We start from the raw sequence: 19,073 nt of genomic DNA, 5'->3' as shown, positions 1-19,073 counted from the left end.
GTTTCATCCACCTCACTATATATCTACAAGGACTGATCATCTCTTCAAGGTGGGCCTACCGTCTTGTCGCAGGAAATTGTGTAATGACTCTTTTGTTCCTAGAACAAGCGTTGCATAGAACTATCTTCCCTACAGAATCGCCAGCATAACTGATGACCAAGAGTTCAGGATATATATATATATATATATATATATATATATATATGTATTTGTTAGCTGCACGTCCTGCCATTTTCTTTCCACTCCTTTCTGTTGTGCTTTTGGGCCCTGAAAGTATTTTTAATAAATAAATAAATAAATAAATAAATAATGTTAGCTGTTGCTTGGAACAAGTCAGACTATGTTTTGTATTCTGCTTAATTACAAAATGAGTTAATAATCAACTTCTCAAATATTATATTCAGAGCAAAAGTATCAATGACAAAATTTTAGGTTGGCCTACCTTTATCCACAGCCGAAAAAAAATTCTTTTTTTTAATGCCACCACGTTAGCTGCATCATCAAAATACTTGCTTTTCAAGGCAACACATAAATGTAAAGCACATAGCAACACAAGTAGTCACATACCTGATTTTGCATAGAAGACTGTAGAATGGCCGAAACAATTCCGAAAGGCTTGAAGAGTCCTTGTCAACATTCAAAGGACCATCAGAAAACAGCACCAGCCCACTGGAAATAAAAAATCCAGCCATTAGTTGTCCTGCTAAGCTGAATTTCGTATGAATAACTTACGCAACAATTGCTAGCCTTGGAATGGTGAACATGAGTGCTGGATCGTATGTCTCCACCATCTCCTGGGGAACTAGCTTTACCTCAATTGCTCTGAAATTGAGTACATTTCTTGTAAACTGGATGACTTTTGCCAACAAATAAATAAACCACATTTTTAAGGGCTTACAAGATGTCAACATCACATCCTGGCTAAGACAGCAACTTCAAAGTGCATCAGTGTTATCGGTGGTGCAAGTGCCTTTAGTGAACACTAATGAAGTCACATGCAGGCAAAAACACTTTCAGAAGGCTATAAAGCACAACCCCAAAGCCACAAAGTGCGAGACCGCAGCCAACTATCGGGTACATAGTCATCCTCCTGTTGCACTTCTGCTTAAAGAGACAGTAAAGAGAAAAATTATTTGACCTGTATATTACCCTACCACAACACCAAAAAAACCATTCTTACCATGATAAGTGGCTTAGTAAAGCAAAAGACTAAAAAATAATGATGGTTGGTGCACGTATTTCCACTTTGTCAAGGGCGCAGACATGCAAGAGCTGTGCTGCCTTTGTCCGACACTTGTGCGCATGCACGAGTTGAGAGAGAAACATCGGGGGATTGCATCTAGGTACTACAGAGGAACAGAGAAGAACACGCTCAGCTCCGTTTGTTCCTAGCCCATGGCAATACGCACTGCGTGACAAGCGGTGCTTAACTTCCGTTCAAATGGGATAACAGCAGCCGATACAGAGTCCGTAATGGGGAAGCAAACAATACAAGAAATTCACTGTAACAAAGTGTCATTATATATTGGCCTGCGGCCACTAAAACAGCATCTATTAAGTACCCAAGCCCACGCTCCGTGCCGGGTCACTTCACTCCCCTTGGCAGAAACCCTACGCATTAGGTGTGTTGCTGAAGCATAGGTAAAGAACAATGTGCCATTATTCATTGGTCTGTGGCTGCTAAGGCGGCATCTACCTAAGCCCCCACCACCGCATCTTGTGCCGGGTCGCTTTGCCCTCTTTAGCAGGAGCCCTACAGCATGGAGTTTCCTACAATAATTACTAGAAGGAACTCAGGTGCTCCGATTGTTGAGCCATCATGGGAATGATGGTTAGTACATAGATTTGTCTGATCTTCATGCTTGTGGCTTCAGACGTTCTCGTGGCTTCGTTTATTACCCATTATCTGCCTTCGTTGGCCTAAATTTCAAAGCGATCTATGCCTTCTATAAAAGCAGAGAGACTCCATGAACACGCATAATTGCTACTTATTGCAGTAGTTCCATTTGTCCATGAGTCCGTAGTGCAATGGTTTCAATACTGGGCTTCTTTGTTAGAGGTCCTGTGCACAAATCTTGTCATTGGGCAATTTTAATAATGTTTAATTATTTATAACACAGTACTTTCTTGAAACTGATCAGTTTGCAAAGTCACGAAGCCATTTAAAGCCAGAAAAACAAAGTTTAGGCATATCCATGTACTAACTGTCATTTCCATGTTGGCGAACCACCCTGCTTGCAGCTCCTGTAGACACTAGCACCACAGTTCCCTCCAGTGATTGTATGCAACTTTATGCCCTATGCATCAGGCATGCTGGTGAAGCATGGATAAAGAACTACTACTGTTCGTTGATCTTCGGCCACTAAAGCGGCATCTACCTAAGCCCACACATTGTTCCCATTGGCAGGAACCCTCCGTGTCAGGCCTGGTGCTGAAGCAGGGATAAAGAACAACTACTGCAAACGTGAAATGGGGGGAATGATATAACAACGCAGATCTAAAAAATAATTTTCGGAACACGCATTTGAATTATGGTACTCCCAATTACAAACGCGGTACTGTGATTGCTATGCCAGAATAGGTGAACGAAGGGAGAGCTTATTCCGAAGTATTTATTCGTAGATAGACAGATAGATAGATAGATAAACTTTATTAAAAGAATAATCAGAAAAACCGCTAATCGTCGGGGCCCTTAGTCCAGGGCTCCGCTGGCTCTTGCCATCTTCTCAGCTCTCTTAATCAGCGTGAGCTGGTCGTCGAGGGCCGAGCTGGACAGCAGTGCCTCCCATTGCTCCCTCGTTATGTTCGTGTCTGGGTGTTCTATGTTGTGTAGTGTGCACTCCCACGTAATGTGGTATAGGGTTGGTGTGGCCCCACACCATGGGCATTCGTCCCTGTAGGCTGTGGGGTGTATCCGATGTAATATGTGTAGGTTCGTGTAAGTGCCTGTCTGGAGCCTACGCCAGGCAGCGGCTTCTTCTGTCGTGCTCGCGTAGTGCAGTTTGGCTATGGACAAACCGGCCTAAATGTGTCCTCCTCTGTAGTGCCTAGAGGCAGTCCCAAAATTTTTTTCTTGCAACTCATGCATGCACACAAAGGCCAGGACAATGCGGCGTATCTCTCGAGTACCTGTGCACTTGACAAAATAAAAACATGGAGGAGGTGTACTACTATGAAGTTTCCACACCAGCTCGTTGTGACATCATTGATTTTGATGGTTCCTGCCCGCATTTATTTAATTTGTTGTTGGCAAAGGTTAGCTACATTGTGTTCAAAAAGACCCAAAGACTGAACTTAGCAAGTTCACAGCCACAAGAACATGTAAATGTACTCTGAAATTTATGACATCACACTGATTTACTGGTGCAGGGATGTCGGTGCCAGTGTGTCAGCGTCATGAAATTTGAAATATTTATTTTTTAATAATTAACCTATTGCCACAAAACTTAAAGAAAATAATCTTTTGAATGAATAAGTCATTAGCCTAAACTGATTTAGTGTTTATCTTTAGTGTCCCTTTATGTGCTCAAGAATAGGAGGCAAACCCCTGGAATCATGCTCAGTACATTGCACACAAGGGTATTCCGCCACCAGAATTATCATAGTTGCAACACAGTGCAGCCAGGACCCAGCAACACACATACTCCAAGTAACTCTCTTTGGTTGTTTTTCACAAAAGCTGTACATTAGACACATATGCATACAGTGGCCTACTCCTACGAAAATCTGAGGAAAGAAATTGTTGAAATCACAGTTTCCTCCTGTCTTGCATGCATGTGGAGGTTTAGCTGCAGGGGAACAAACCTTTGCAATGTCTCGGAAAACAACACCACAACTTCTTGTTGCAAGTGGTATTCCTTGGCAGATTTTACAGGTACCATAGCACTTACATAACTGCAATAAAAAAAAAGATCAGTATTGTGCAAACTGACTTATTTTAAATGTGCAAAATAATTTTACCTCAATTCAAATTCAGCGAAAAGCCTATCAAACGTCTTCAATGATTCTTTCAGCTGTGGAAAAGAATGAGAATCAGTGTGAAAATGACAACAGAAGTTATAGGTTAGCACTTATTTGCTTTGCGACCCTGGGAGTGTTAGCCAGTGAGTGGCACTGGCTAACACTTTCAGGGCTAATCCTGTACACATACACAAACACCCTAGCCAGTGGGCGGGAGGATGAAACCGTGCTAGCTTAATCGGTAAAGCACCACAAGTGTAATGCGGAAGATGTGGGCTCGGTCCCCACCTGTGGCAAGTCATCTCTTCGCCCACTTTCATTTCCTTAAGTTGCACCACTCGGATCCCCCGCCATTTCTCTAGTTCATTATATATATGAAAAAAAAAAAGAACAAACTAGAGCATGTAGGCAAAAAAAGCGACTTTATTGATGTTTTGCCTACGAGACTGGCTGTTTTTTGTTTCCCTATGTTCTTTAAGCCTTGTTTTGCTTATTATACTGCCAGATCCTGCGATTGAATGTTTCACTGATTATAGAAATCTTGGGGGCACTAATGATCTGAAGTATGTTCTTGTGTAATCCATACTTTCCTTATTTGCAGTACATCTCAGTAAAATTATTTGTTTCATTAATACTTCTGCATAGTTTCCACTCAAAAGTTCAAATTGCAACCAATATTTATTGGAAAAGGTAAGAACACTAAAAATATGGGCATTTGCTGCAGTAAGGAACAGTTTACAGGACACCATTCTTTGAAATGACTTGGTTAAAATGAACGTACATGCACCACAAAGTTGCGTGCCACAGCATAATTTGTATTGTGAAACAGAAGTGCAAAAAACTGCAATACATATCACTCTTCATGTTTAGGAACCTGAAACATGACAGGGATATCCAAACATGCGAATATCTGAGCAGACTATGTGAATATTAAAATATGTAACACATATGGCATTCTGTGGTGGGAAGCACTGGTCAGATTAAGAATCCGTCACTACTCAATTGATCCATTCGCAACCAAGGCCAGCAATTTGTCAGGTGAGAGGTATTGTTGATTTAAAAAGCGTAGATGACCTGAGAGAGAATATATGCTGGACAAGTGTCGAAATATTGTCAATAGATGGCACCAGGTGATCACTTCAATGTAGTTCGACTTATAAAAATTTTCACTTGATATTTGTCAAACGTGTTCACATGCATAATGTGCATTCTGACACCTATGTGCCTTGAAGAGTGCAGTGGGTGCATTTGCTATGTCAGATTCCACTGTATCTTGGCAAACAAAACACATCCTGGCAGTGCGAAGTGTGCAATGCAAAAAGGAGGAAAAGCACAGCAGGTGAGAATGTGAAAAGACAGTGCTGCATTCTGAATGTCTTAGTGTTTCAATGTTTTTCATATAAAGATGAATATGTGACTGCCATTAGGTTTCTGAACTGAAAAGTGCTGCTTCATACTGTAAACACAACTTATTTGTTTGCATTTTTCAGCATTTATTACTATCGCACTATACAATAAGTGTGACAATGGAAATTTGCACAGTGTGCCACATACAGTGCAAAAAAATAATTGGAACAGAGGGCGATGTAGCCGCATAATATTAAGCGCTTGCATGTCAAATTTCCTTTTAAAGATGACGCTGATGTAAACAACCCGATGAGAGAAAAAGTTCCCGAAGTTGGCAAAGAATGCTTCGCATTAAAATGATTAAAGTCAGCTAAGTTAAGCCCTCCCATTCAAGCTGAGTGTAGTATGCAAGTGATCTCTGACTGCCGCAGGCACCACCAGGCGCTATATGGCAGAGAGAAACTATATCCATGTGCCATTGACCGCTCTACTACCTTGCAGGCAGGCATGGGTTCAGATATGGATAGTTTCAATGGTTCAGCACGATTTCAATGTGGAGAACACACAACCTACCTTCTCTGGGTACTCATGTGGATTGCAAAGGCACTGTTCCCGTAAAAGGCAGCGAACATTGTCCAAAGACCTTGTGAGAGCCCTTGCCAATGGCCGCATCTGTGAGCTCTCCTGTTCCCTGTTCATGATGTTTGAGCCAGCAGCAAGACACTGCAGTTCAGAAAGGAATAGTGCTTACACCTGAACCACATTGCCTTCCTAACAAGTTCTCGTACCTCAGCACCAAACCAAAGCAGGCCAGACATGTTTTCCTGCAGCACATCATCAGGAAACTTGGCACGAAAGTCACGATTTGCCCGAGCATCGGGGATGGCTTCATCCATGATGTCATGGCAAATCCCTAGCACCTGCATATGGTGGTAAAAACCCGTATTGCTTGACATGGCTAGAACAGCAACAAACTGTGCCTTACCCTGTCCTGACAAACACGAAGCTGGTTGATTAATGCAGAGCATCGATCTGGGTCCTTTCGGCCATCAAAGCTGTCCAATTCAGTAGCCACTAGATTGAGTTCTTGATCGGCCCAATAGAACTGTGCAAGGGCTGAATTATCCTCCTTCTGCAGGTAAAAGTAAAATGCGTGACATATGTTAAATATCTATTCACCACAGAAAAAAGGACACAGGAAATAATGCACAACAGCAAGCAGCTGAAGAAAAGAAAAAACTACGAAATATTGCAGCTAAAGTGGTAAAAGTTTCAATATACATCAGTTGTTGAGTTGAGTTGAGTGGTTGTAGGCTACTGGTGGGATTAGCCTTGCAGTAGCTGCCGGCAATTGCTCCACCGTAGCAACACTTAAAATACATAAATCATATAAATCAGACACAGACTTCACAACTACACATAGTCACTCCTAAGGTCACCATGTGGAGGCCGAATCCGTGTCCTGCAGGTAATTTAAAAGAAGGCGAGAAACCTCCTTCCTATCTAACTGGTTCCCGCGCTGGAAAACTGTCCTGAAGAGAACTGTGGGAAATTCCTGTCTTCTTGAGGGACCCGAATAACACACTCCTTTCTGCGTTATACAGAGTACAGCACATAAGGTAATGTTCTATGTCACCGCACACACCACACGTTGAACACAATGGAGACAACACCAGGCCAGTCTTATACATACACGCAGGGGTACGAGCAGAGTCCGTGCGAATGCGGAGCAGTAAAGCGGCTTGGTTTCTTTTGAGACCCTTGGTCATTGTCATCACCAATCCAACCTTTAGAATGTGAACGTTTAAAACCCACAGGCTATACAATATTTCTACAGATCTATGCCACTATCAACAAGTTAACAGATGCTCACTCAGTTTCAAAAATTTTCGTTTGAAAAAAGAAAAACAAAAAAGAAAAAAAGGAGAGAGAGATGAGAGAGAGAGAGAGAGAGAAAGGAGAGAGAGAGAGAGCACACTGATCTTGAACTCCCAAAAATTAACTTAATTCCTACAACGAAAGACATACCTCTTCAAGTTTTTATAAGGGCCACCCCAGCACACAATTTAAGCTTATTATGTGAAACTTTGCGCATTTCTTTTTAATTTAGAAAATTTTTTCTTCCATGTTTTTTGTTCTGGATTGAGACTTTCTGGTGCTTTGTTAGGTGTCTGCCCAACCAGAATATGTAGTAAAACTAGTGCTCACAAATGCACATATTTCTCTAAGATTTTCAATTATTTTACATTTATTGTTTTCATTTGGCTGCAAACGCCATACGAGTAGAATCATACCATGACGTCTCTGCATATTATAATGCAATACTTCTGTTGAAAAGAACAAAACATTGCAAGTTTATTTTTCTGTGCTTAACGACAGTGCACACTAAAAATTACGTGGCAGAAAGAAACCTAGCTCTCTCTCTTCTTTATTTGCAAATACTGTTTGCAATAGTGTTGCAATAGCACTTTCTCCTATATTTCTTGTGGCAATTAGAAAATGAACAAAAAGAAAGTTCTTCAGGAGGGAATATGTTTGGGCATGTTGGTTATTCATCATATGCAAGTAACATAGCGCAGTAAGGGCGAGGGACAAGTTGAGACAGGACAAGCGCTAACTTTCAACTAAGATTTTATTGCAGATCCTGATTATATATGCGCGTAGTGTGCGTCGATGGACGCGCCACTGGTGGCAGCCTTGCGCAGAACACTTGGGAAAGGAGCCAGCCGCGCGCCGCAGTTTGCTGCATCGTTGATCGTGCTTCTCTGTCTTATTCCCATTTTCAGAGCAAAATAAGCAACACCCTTCGCATGTGTGAGGTGGCCAAAGCTTCAGGGAATGTCGAAGAAGAATTGTTGCACGATGGGGGGCTCAAATACCAGCAAAAACGTGCCAGTGATACGGTTATAATCATTCCCCACAAAACCTCATCAGCGGGAGCAACAGTAGCAATGGATTGCCGCTGTTCGGTGGGAAATTTCTTGTTCTCATCCTTTCCTTTGTCGTGTCAGTGTTTTTTCCACTCGATCATAATTACACAGGTCAGCGACGAAGTTTGTTTGCAGTGCAGCATGTGGTTTAAAGACATTTCACTAAAGTTCTGAATGCCGTTTGCCACTTTTACTGCTTGCCGCTTCATTAGCGCGTTGCGCCAGCTAGGCAGCACGACTGCACGAGCACATTGTGTTGTATGTTAAAGCTACTGAAGCTTGCAAGAACTGAAATTGTTGTTTCTATGCAGCCCGGTAAATCCTCGCACCAGCTGTCGTGCAGATTGAACTGTTACTAGTTGCTTCATGCATAACTGTTGATTTTTTTTAGGTGCGAGGTTTTCACCCTGCCTCATTTGTAAAGGGTCTGAATCACGCTGTGTCTTATCGGAATGATACCAAGCAAGCACTTCTTTAACAGCTTTATTCTTTTCGCCTGAGTGCATCTTAGATATCGTGTTTCTTTTGGGAAATGTGTTTAGAAAATAGGTAGTTCAGGGCAAGAATTGCTAATAGTAGCTGCATATAATATTTTTGTTCTATTTTCGCTGAAAAGTTCGCATTACGTTTGGCAAGTCATCACACCTCGATGCTGTCTGAGCAGACTTACCACGCCGAGTGATTTGTTTGTTTCACAACGTAGTCCCTTTTTGCATGTGAATTTTGTACTCAACTGAATTCTTTCTTATTATGCTTACGCTACAGAGGACTAAACCCGGCCTTGCCGCCAGCACTCATCGACTTTGACTGGCGCTGCTCTGCCTTTCAATATATCATGTGGCATCTCTCTTTAGTAACATTAAAAAAACAGCACTGAAAATTTGGTCAGACTTTAGCGTTGTACGTTTCCAAGCAGTTCCCTAGGGAAATTTCAAATTGCAAGAACTACAGCGGGAATGGCAGTTCATCGGCGTATGCAGCAGAATAGCTTCAGCAGTACAGCACTGACACGCGCTCTTATTAACCTGTGCGTTTGGAGACTTTGTTGGGTAGTGTACGCGTTTCCATCAATAAATTCGCAATTACTCTTCCTGGGGGGACTTTGAGTGCACTTATTCGGCGATGTCACATGTATTCATCGGCAGAAAGATCACAATGGCATGTGCAGACATCGCACCATGCAGATTTGTTTGAGATATAAGTCTGCACTAATGATGGGTGCTTATTATTGAGGTTCAGAAGCAGCATTAAAGCAAGGATAGAATTAAAAAATAATGATCGACACATCGCATTACTATAAAAAATTTAGCGGCTAGTTAACGTGAGCTCCACTTCATGTAAATGGAGTTCATGGCGTTTGTCTGCGGGATGCACCTGGCACGTATGTGGACCGGGTTGTCCCAAATACCGGTAACATTGTGTTCATACCCGCTCCCACAGAGGCCAACGTCATCCCTACAGCTATCACCACAGAAGAAGCAGTCTGGCACCCGAACAAAGGAGAAATCGCAGCTGCGAACTTCATCCATCCTTGCTGCAAAGGGTTGTCGTCTGCTCCTGCTATTGAGTGTACTGTTGGAAGCGCCCACTAGGTGGCTATCAGTGGCGCCTCTATAGGCGGTGCACTATGCATATATACACACACCCATCTGAATCTGCAGAGAAGAAGGTAAACTGCCACGTGCCGACTATGTAAATAATTCAAGCTCTTTCTTTGATAAAACCACTGATGGACAACTAATGCAATCATCTCCTTCCCATGCAATCTCGGTAGCTTCTACGATTTGCCTGGTTAAGTTGTTGTGATGGTGACACACGATCAAAAAGAGGACAGCAAGGTGGCTGCATGTCACATTTTTTACAATGGGCAGCCGTTTGGCCGTCTGTAGCCACATTGCTTACTTTTTTGTTGTGCTCTTGCAGACGCACATTTAAGCACCTGCTTGTCTGACCAAAGTAGCATCTTCTACAAGAGAGTGGAATTCTGTAAACAACTCCCTTTTTGCAGGTGACGTAGGCATCTTTGTGCTTGATAGTACAGTCTGGTTTGTGCATTCTCGTAGAGCAGCTAAACTTGCACAAACTCAAAAGCTTATTTGGCGCCGTGTACAACATTTTGACACTGGAACGTCATCCTACCTTTTTAAGATTGTGAGAAACTTTATGCAGGTAGGAAATCACTGCTATCTTACCTTTTTGTCTTTCTTCTTCTTTCTTTCTCTTGTCTTCCACTCTTTGTTCGTTGCTCATGCGCGATTCAGCCTTCCTTCTGCGATGCAAGCCTTCAGCAACTGAGACTATAACGTGCCTCAGATACCTCGCCACCTCTCCAAGCGTGCCACTTGCCTTTGAAGACTTTCTACCATGGAATGATCGCATGACTTACAGAGAGCACCCGACAAGAAAGAAAGAACTATATGTCTTTTTACAAACTTAGACTGTGCTGAGCTGTAGAGTAAAGGGGGCTTATTAGCTCTTGGCCCATACACCAAACACGTGTGATCATCTTTAAAATGCAGCCGTAAATCTAAAAACCTAATCCTGTCTTGTTTGAGGAATTCAAAGGTGAAAGTAAGTGGCCTCAAACATGCATTAAAAGAGGCTAATATATGCGAGACAATAGGGTATGTAAAATCTAAAGAGCAATCTAAACGCATACTGACAGTAGGGTTCGTAAAAACAGACCTATCTAAAAAAGATTTAAAAATCGTCAATGTAACGGAAAATGTTTAAAACCTCAAGTTCACCCAGCAGCTCAAAAAGAGCCTTGTCACATACAAGGTCAACCTGTTGAATGTAAACAAATTGTAAAACATTGTAAAGCAAATAGAAGGTAGCAATAGTGATTGTCTGGAAATGTTTTTCTTGGCTAAGACCAATAAGGTGGAATGTCCTTTCCGCGTGATTGTCTTTGAATTTGGGTTGTGGCAAAAGTGTGCTACGGACTGCTTGCAAATCAAGTTAAAATGACTTAACATGACTGACCTGCTCCTGACTAAAGATTCTGCTGCCGTTATTGATTTCTTAAGATAAAGTGACCACAAAAGTTTAATCACTTTTTCTGTTGATATAAAAGATTTGTTTTATTCTTTGCTGCATGAAGGGCTGCTGTCCTGCGACAAGGCTGCAATTGACAAGCACAGTGCTGTGGATTTTTCAAATGCCTGTGGCGTGAGTACAGCTGGTTTTTAGAGCTCTTATCATGCTATTTGACATCAACATTTGTTTCTTTCGACAACAACATTTACCTGCAAAAGTAGGGTGTTTGCATAGGGTCATGCATTGCACCTATTTTAAGTGATTTGTTTTTAGCTTGACGTGACAAGGCTCTTTATGAGCTGCTGGACAAACTTTAAGGTTTTAAAGGTTTTCTGGTATGTTGGTGATTTTTAAAATTTTCATAGATCTGCTTTTACGGACCCTATTGTCAGTACTTGTTTAGATTGCTCTTTAGATTTTACAGACCCTATTGTCTCGCATATTTTAGCCGCTTTTAATGCATGTTTTAGGACACTTACTTTCACCTTTGAATTCCTAGAACAGGACAACATTAGGTTTTTAGATTTGCAGCTGCATATTGTTCCGCGAAGGACGAGTCAGTAAGACGAGCAACTATTTACAGGTTGTATTTACAACAGCAGTTGCAGCGCTGACCGGTTAGATTCACACCGCGAGCACCATTCGTTCTTCCTCTTCTTTTCTCGAGTGATGGCGCCCACACACCTCTTTCAAACAATCAAATACCACCCGCGTGTAGCAATATTAAAGAAGATCACGCGTGTTTGATGTATGTGCCAAGAACCAATAAGCCCTCTTTACCATACAGCTCAGCACAGTCTAAGCTTGTAAAAAGAAATATAGTTCTTTCTTTCTTGTCAGGTGCTCTCTGTAAGTCATGCAATCAGGTAGAACGCCTTCAAAGGCAAGTGGCACGCTTGGAGGCGGCGGGGTATCTGAGGCACGTAATAGTCTCAGTTGCGGAAGGCCTGCAACACAGAAGGAAGGCTGAATTGCGCATGAGCTACAAACAGAGAGCGGAAGACAAGAGAAAGAAAAAAGAAGAAAGACGAAAAGATGAGGTAGAAGTGATTCCCTACCTTCATAAAATTTCTTACAATCATAAAAAGATATGGCGATGTTCCAGCATCAAAGTGTTGTTCACGGCGCCAAACAAGCTTTTGAGTTTGTGCAAGTTGAGCTGCTCTACTAAAATGTACAAACCAGACTGTACTGTCAAGCACAAAGATGCCTACGTAACCTGCAAAAAGGATGTTTACAGAATTCTACTCTCTTGTGGAAGATACTACTTTGGTCAGACCAGCAGGTGCTTGAATGTGCATCTGCAAGAGCACAACAAAACAGTCAGCAATATAGCTACAGACGGCCAACTGGCTGCCCATTGTAAAAAATTGATGCACAGCCATTTTGCTGTCCTCTTTTTAATCAGACTGCTGTGTATTGCCACTGCAACAGCTGAACCAGGGAAATCGCAGAAGCTACGGAGAACGCACGGGCAGGAGCTGATTTCATCAGTTGCCCGTCAGTGGCTTTATCAAACAAAGAGCTTGAATTTTTGACACAGTTGGCACGTGGAAGTTTACCTTCTTCTCTGCAGGTTCAGGTGTGTGTGTGTGTGTATGTGTGTGTGTGTGTGTACACACACACACACACACACACACATATATATATATATATATATATATACACGCAGGAACGAGACGACGAACTTTTTGGAAGACTTCTTTTACTTAACGTTTTCGGCTGGTGGACCAGCCTTCGTCAGAGTATATATATATATATATATATATATATGTATATATATATACACACATACACACACACACACACACACAGGGTGTCCCGCCTAACTTGGACCAAGATTTTGAAAAAAAACCTATGCGTTCTTCAGAACAGAAATCGTGTGGATGTTGTTGGCGTTTATCTAAACTTGCAGTACCATCTTTTTGCTCGCCTTTTTTTTAGTTATTATCCAAGATAAATTAATTAACTTTTTAAATATTGCTTGAAATGTTCAGGTGTCAATAGAAAAGTTGTGGAGCTTCACAAATATTGCCCAACCCAGGCACTCCCAATGAGATAGACTTAGCGTGGCCTTTTTATTCGGGAAAAACGAAAGCCCGCAGAGGTTAAAAAATACCACGTGACAGCGTGCTCTGTGCACCCGAATGCGCCACAATTACAGCGCTCTCAACCGTACTTTGTAAAAAACCATCGCTCGCTTCGCACCTTTCGTGCTGCCCACGACAGAGCTTCGCGTTGTGCTTGGTCCCGAGATAAACGCCAGTTGGTTCAGGCAGCAGCTGAAATACAGCGCGGCTACCATTTCTGTGGTAATAATTGCACTCTCACGCTAGCAGTATGCATGTGGAGGAAAAATGACAAGCTGATGAGTTCGAATTTGGAAGCAAGACCCAAGAAGCAAACACGCATTATAACAAGCTTGATAACGTCATGTAAATTACGCTGGTTGTCACAAAAGGAAGGATTGTAAACTGACGTGGAAGGTTGCTTTTTAGCTTTCTGTCCATTCCTTGCTGGTAGAGAATTTGTAATTTCATATTACTTACATGCCTTTTCCACGTCGTACAAAAGTTTCACACAGATGGCTCTTTTCATGGATAACGGTTGTAGAGATTTATTCGCTCTGATGTCTGTCTAAAGAATGTGTTCAAACAAGTCACCCTCTGCCGTATTGCAGTATTGGCACCTTTTCTGCATGTTCGATGTAGCTTTTTTGATGACGCAGGATGGTATCTCGCTGCAGGCTTCAGCAATCGCAGCCTTTAGCGCTTCTGGTGTAGTTGTAGGTTTGCGGTACACTCTGTCTTTCACATGTCCCCGCAAGAAGAAGTCAAGAGATGTCAAGTCCGGTGACCTTGCAGGCCATGTCACTGGTCCATGCCGCTTGGCCTACTGGCATTTGAAGGCTTCGCCAAGCCAGGGTTGGGCAAGGCTGCTGCTGTGAGCTGGTGCACCGTCGTGCTGATACCAAGCTCATTTTAAAAATGCAAGAGGAAGATCCGAGCGAAAATCTGACTGGGCCTTCCAAGATGTCGTTCACGTACCGCTGAGCAGTGAGCATGTGGTCAAAAAATATGGGGCCAATTATTCTTCCGTCAAAGATACTGCACCACACACTGAATGATTACTGGTACTGGTGTCTGGTCTGCGCCACCCAATGCGGGTTCGTATCGCTCCAGCAATGCGCATTATGGATGTTGACTTGAGAATTTCTGGAGAAGGTTGCCTCATCTGTTGAGAGCACTTTGTCAACAAAATCCATTATTTCGTTACTGTTCACAAGGATCCTATTTGAGAAATCAAGGCGCCATAGAAAGTCTCTTTCTTGCAGCTTTTGATGCAATTGGAGGTGATACAGATACATTTCAGCCTTCCTAAGAACTCTTGACACTGAATACTTTGAAATGCCGACTTCACTCACATCACGCATGCTAGAATGAGGGTTTGCAGTCATGAAAGAAAGATGTCTCCTTCAGCCTCTTCACTGATGGTCCCCTTTCTGTACTGCGTCTTCTTGAAGCTACCTGTTTTTTTCAGCATCAAGTAACCCCTCATAATTGTGTTCGTGCTAGGTCTTCCCTCACATTGCCAATTTTGGTATACCTTGGCAGCTTTCCTCTTGTCGCCCCGTGATGCTCCCAAGGCTAAGACCATGTTCGCCCTCTGTTCGCTTGGGTACGGCATGCTTTAGGCACTGCAAACAATTTCTTCGAAACGGTTGCACGGCATGACAGTAATAGACAGTTGAACTCACATGCATCTAGCCGCTGGCACAGCTTGGAAGAAAAGCGGCGTTGTAAAAAATTATGCTTTCTCTTGCACAGGTTCCAGATGTATGATGCATGTTTTGTGTGTATTTTTTCTATTCCGCATCGACCTGAACACTGGAAAAAAATTGCTCTTCTCGTCATGTCGGAACAAACGGCTGATGACGGCGCATTCTTCGGTGACAGGCACGAGCGGCTGCTGACGAAACGCTTTTTCGTAGCACCGTCTCGCCAGCCGGTGCCGGTAATATCAGAGCCGAGCAAAGGTTGAAGCCCTTTCTCATAAGTGAAGGGAAGGCGCGGCGATGTTTTTACAAATCAATTGTGAGAGCGCTGTAATCGCAGCGCATTGAGGCGCACAGAGCGCGCTGTCATGTGGTATTTTTTAAAGTCCGCAAGCTTTCGTTTTTCCTGAATAAAAACGGCCACACTAAGTCTCTCGTTGGAAGTACCTGGGTTGGGCAATATTTGTGAAGCTTCACAATTTTCCGATTGACGCCTGAACGTTTTATAAGCTATATTTAAAAAGTTAATTAATTTATCTCGGCTAATTACTCAAAAAAAGATGAGCAAAAAATGGTACTGTAAGTTTAGATAAACGCTAACAACATCAACGTGATTTCTGTTCTGAAGAACGCATAGGTTTTTTCAAAATCTTGGTCCAAGTTAGCTAGGACACCCTGTATGTATGTATGTATGTATGTATGTATGTATGTATGTATGTATGTATGTATGTATGTATGTGTGTGTGTATGTATGTACGTACGTATGTATGTATGTGCTCAGGATCCGCAATAAAATCTTTGTTGAAAGTTAGTGCTTGTGATGTCTCCACTTGTCCCTCGCCCTTACTGCGCTATGTTACTTGCATTACGATAGTTCATCAGGCATTATATACAAAACAGTTTTTGTCGCTAGACAATAAGGTGGTTGACCACAATAAGAAACACATGGCATGACACAAGCACATAAAAAAAGTATTTTGTGAATGTTTCAGGTACATAGATATGCATAGGCTTTGCATACAAGTTTATGCACTCTACATAGCATAGTATCTGGTCCATAAGAATCAGCACACAGATGGTCTAGAATCATAGAACACCTTAGCTTTAGTTGTTCCCATAGCTGTGTTGAGAAATGAATACCTGCAATTTCCAGCTATGTTGTTTGTGGATTGTTTGACAGTGTGTGGTGTACTTAATGCACACACACACCGTTTTTATTCTTTTCGGAAGTTCCCTTATTTTGTAAAAAGGGGGTTGTTTTCTACTTTTATGTGTTCACCCACATTAATTTGGAATCAACCAGTATGCCTATGGCCTTCCTGTGTGAAGCCCCCTTCAAGAGCCTTCAGTAAAATAAATAAATAATAGTAAGAATGGCAACTCTAACATGTGGGAAAAGACATGAACAACCAATGCCAATTGAGAGATGAACTGCTTTCTTTCTTCATTATCAGCCTAGATAATTTCCAAATACATATAATAAATGTAATTATGACATGATGCAACAGAATGTGGCAACCAAACCATTATATGAGCCATATTTTTATGAACAAACAAACAAACAAACAAACAAACAAACAAATAAAAATAGTGCAGATTCAATGCACATTGTGGAATCTATGCAAGACAAAGCTTCCTCGAAGCGGCTAGTAAATGTATTGCCGTAAAACAACCTTCTGCAACATGTTTTGCATCAGAGTTTTACGTGCCTGCTTGGCAAAATCAGCAAGATACGAATCCCCCATCCCCCACCCCGCGACCGCAGATTACACTATCTCTGGGACTGGCCCGCTTTTTATCATGCCCACCTCCGGGATCTGACCAGTTTACTATTGCGCTATCTCCAGGACTGGCCCACCGAGGTGGACCGAGCAGACTCGCCGAACCTCAGAAAAAGAGACAGACAAAGCTTTGCTTAAATTTATAATTGTTGCAATGAGGATATTTAGGTACCGTTTGTTGGAGCAAGGTACATCTGTAGGGATAGCACGGATATGGCTCTATATAAGCCGATGAGTTGCTCTCCTGTTCCGCGGGACGGAAAGATTTACTGAGCGGCCACTCTACAGAGCTTTGCTGCATTACTGTACTGTGCGGAAAAGCATCTGACCCTATTTTCCGTCCGACGAAACGGCGCAGTCACGTACAAGGCACGTGATTATCGTGTGGCCGATTCTTTAACGTGCAGCTAAGTGTCTCCACGCAGGCGCTCTCGTATACCGCTTTGGTCGGAATGCCGCTGCTTAAATAGGATGTCGTGCTCCCAAAGAAAAAAAATTGGACGGACACGTTTGTGCCCATCACAACAGCCACGCAGAACACCGTATCAAGCGACAGGCAAACGCGTGTCGCGGCAGCTGACGTGACCCGGAAGGCCGGGACGCCGCTCCGGGACTGCCGATTATGAAGCCCTCCCCTCTTATTATTTTCCGGGGACAGTGCAACGCCGGCGGCAACACCGCGAAACGGGCGCGTGACAAGTAGACCCGTGCGACCTTGCGGAAGTGGCGCCAGGTCAGTGGAACTCTGAAAGCGGGCCAACCGGTCTACGATCGGCAAACACCCTCCCCAGTTACGACAGGCCGACCACGAGGCGCAGCTCGACTAGGCAACGCGCCGCCGGTCACGGGCTCTCGCTGAAGACAACTCTTAAAACGGTTGCACCATTTGGGGTGTATATTTGCCACACCACGATAATCGTCGTCTGTCTTGCCCGCATTTCCTTTCTTTAAGGCTGCGAAGCCGGTACTTCCAAGTCACCAACGGCATGCGCGCTATCAGCATGACTGAGCATTCTCGACAGGAAAGTAATGAGCGCAGTGTTTTCAAGAGAGGAAACGCAAGCAAGGCAGATGACGATTATCGTTGTGTGGCAGATATACATCCCAATGGGTGCAACTGTTTTTAGAGTTGTTGTGGGACAAGATAAGCCCCAAACGGTGTAATTTTTTTAAGAGTGTATACACTCCTAAACAAATGCTGTGTCAAAAAAAGAAAAAATTGCCTGTACACTCTAAAAACAGTTGCACCCTTTGGGGTGCATATTTGCCACACAACGATAATCGTCATCTGTCTAACGTGCGTTTCCTTTCTTGAAAACGTGCTCAGTGGCTATTGTGTTGGGCTGCTGAGCGCGAGGTCGCGGGATCGAATCCCGGCCACGGCGGCCGCATTTCGATGGGGGCGAAATACAAGAACACCCGTGTACTTTGATTTAGGTGCACGTTAAAGAACCCCAGGTGGTCGAAATTCCCGGAGTCCTCTACTGCGGCGTGCCTCATAATCAGAAAGTGGTTCTGGTACGTAAAACCCCATAATTTTTTTTTTAATTTTTCTTGAAAACGCTGCGCTCCCTATTTTCCTGTTGAGAATGCTTTGTCATGCTGATAACGGGCATGTCGTTCGTGACTTCCAAGTACCGGGCTCGCAGCGTTAAAAGCACGACCTACTGTACAGTAGGTCGTGGTTATAAGGAAATGCGGGCAAGACAGACGACGATTGTTGTGTGGCAATTATATACCCCAAAGGTCGCAACTGTTTTTAGAGTGTACAGGCAAATTTTTTGTTATTTGAGATTTTTAGCACAACTACCAGACCGGTTCAAGGTGACGTGGTGACGTCGTCAAAAGCGTTACAACATTGATATGTTAACGGGCGCATATGGCGCATGGCAAAGCGCGCCTTCCGAGGCCCGAATCACAAATGCGACAAGTTCCCGTCATTGCCAACATGGGGGAAGCGAAGGTCGTAGGGTTGTAAACAGACCTATTCGCTCTTCATACTTTGGCTGCACTGGAACGTGCGACTATACGGATGGTAGCGTGTGCCGCGAACAAGTCCGGCGAGCGGGATAGAATTAAAGCAGCGACGCCTCGATTCCGGATAGCGCAACCTTGACTGCGTACGAACTCGTCCGATCAGTGCCGCTGGCGGCACGCCGAGACCCGCTTCGATTCGAGCCGGATAACAGGCACGGGATGTCGAGCGCCACCACCAGCGGCGGGGGCTACGCAATACCTCAT

At 43.2% G+C, this 19,073-nt stretch overlaps 1 protein-coding gene across 1 annotated transcript in view; it reads right to left on the bottom strand.

The window, feature by feature from the left end:
* LOC126543951 (lateral signaling target protein 2 homolog) overlaps positions 1-19,073 on the bottom strand; it is a 68,669-nt gene that overhangs the window by 13,751 nt on the left and 35,845 nt on the right. The window contains exons 2-8 of the mRNA XM_050191112.3: positions 6,293-6,439; positions 6,096-6,227; positions 5,881-6,030; positions 3,961-4,013; positions 3,805-3,894; positions 733-822; positions 568-669 (exon numbers count right to left, since the gene is read on the bottom strand). Coding sequence (XP_050047069.1) covers positions 568-669; positions 733-822; positions 3,805-3,894; positions 3,961-4,013; positions 5,881-6,030; positions 6,096-6,227; positions 6,293-6,439 — 764 coding nt within the window. The remainder of the gene's footprint in view (positions 1-567; positions 670-732; positions 823-3,804; positions 3,895-3,960; positions 4,014-5,880; positions 6,031-6,095; positions 6,228-6,292; positions 6,440-19,073) is intronic.

The sequence above is a fragment of the Dermacentor andersoni genome, chromosome 1 (assembly GCF_023375885.2).
Source record: "Dermacentor andersoni chromosome 1, qqDerAnde1_hic_scaffold, whole genome shotgun sequence".
Classification (NCBI taxonomy): Eukaryota; Metazoa; Arthropoda; class Arachnida; order Ixodida; family Ixodidae; genus Dermacentor; species Dermacentor andersoni.
This window is presented reverse-complemented; position numbering and strand designations above follow the sequence as displayed.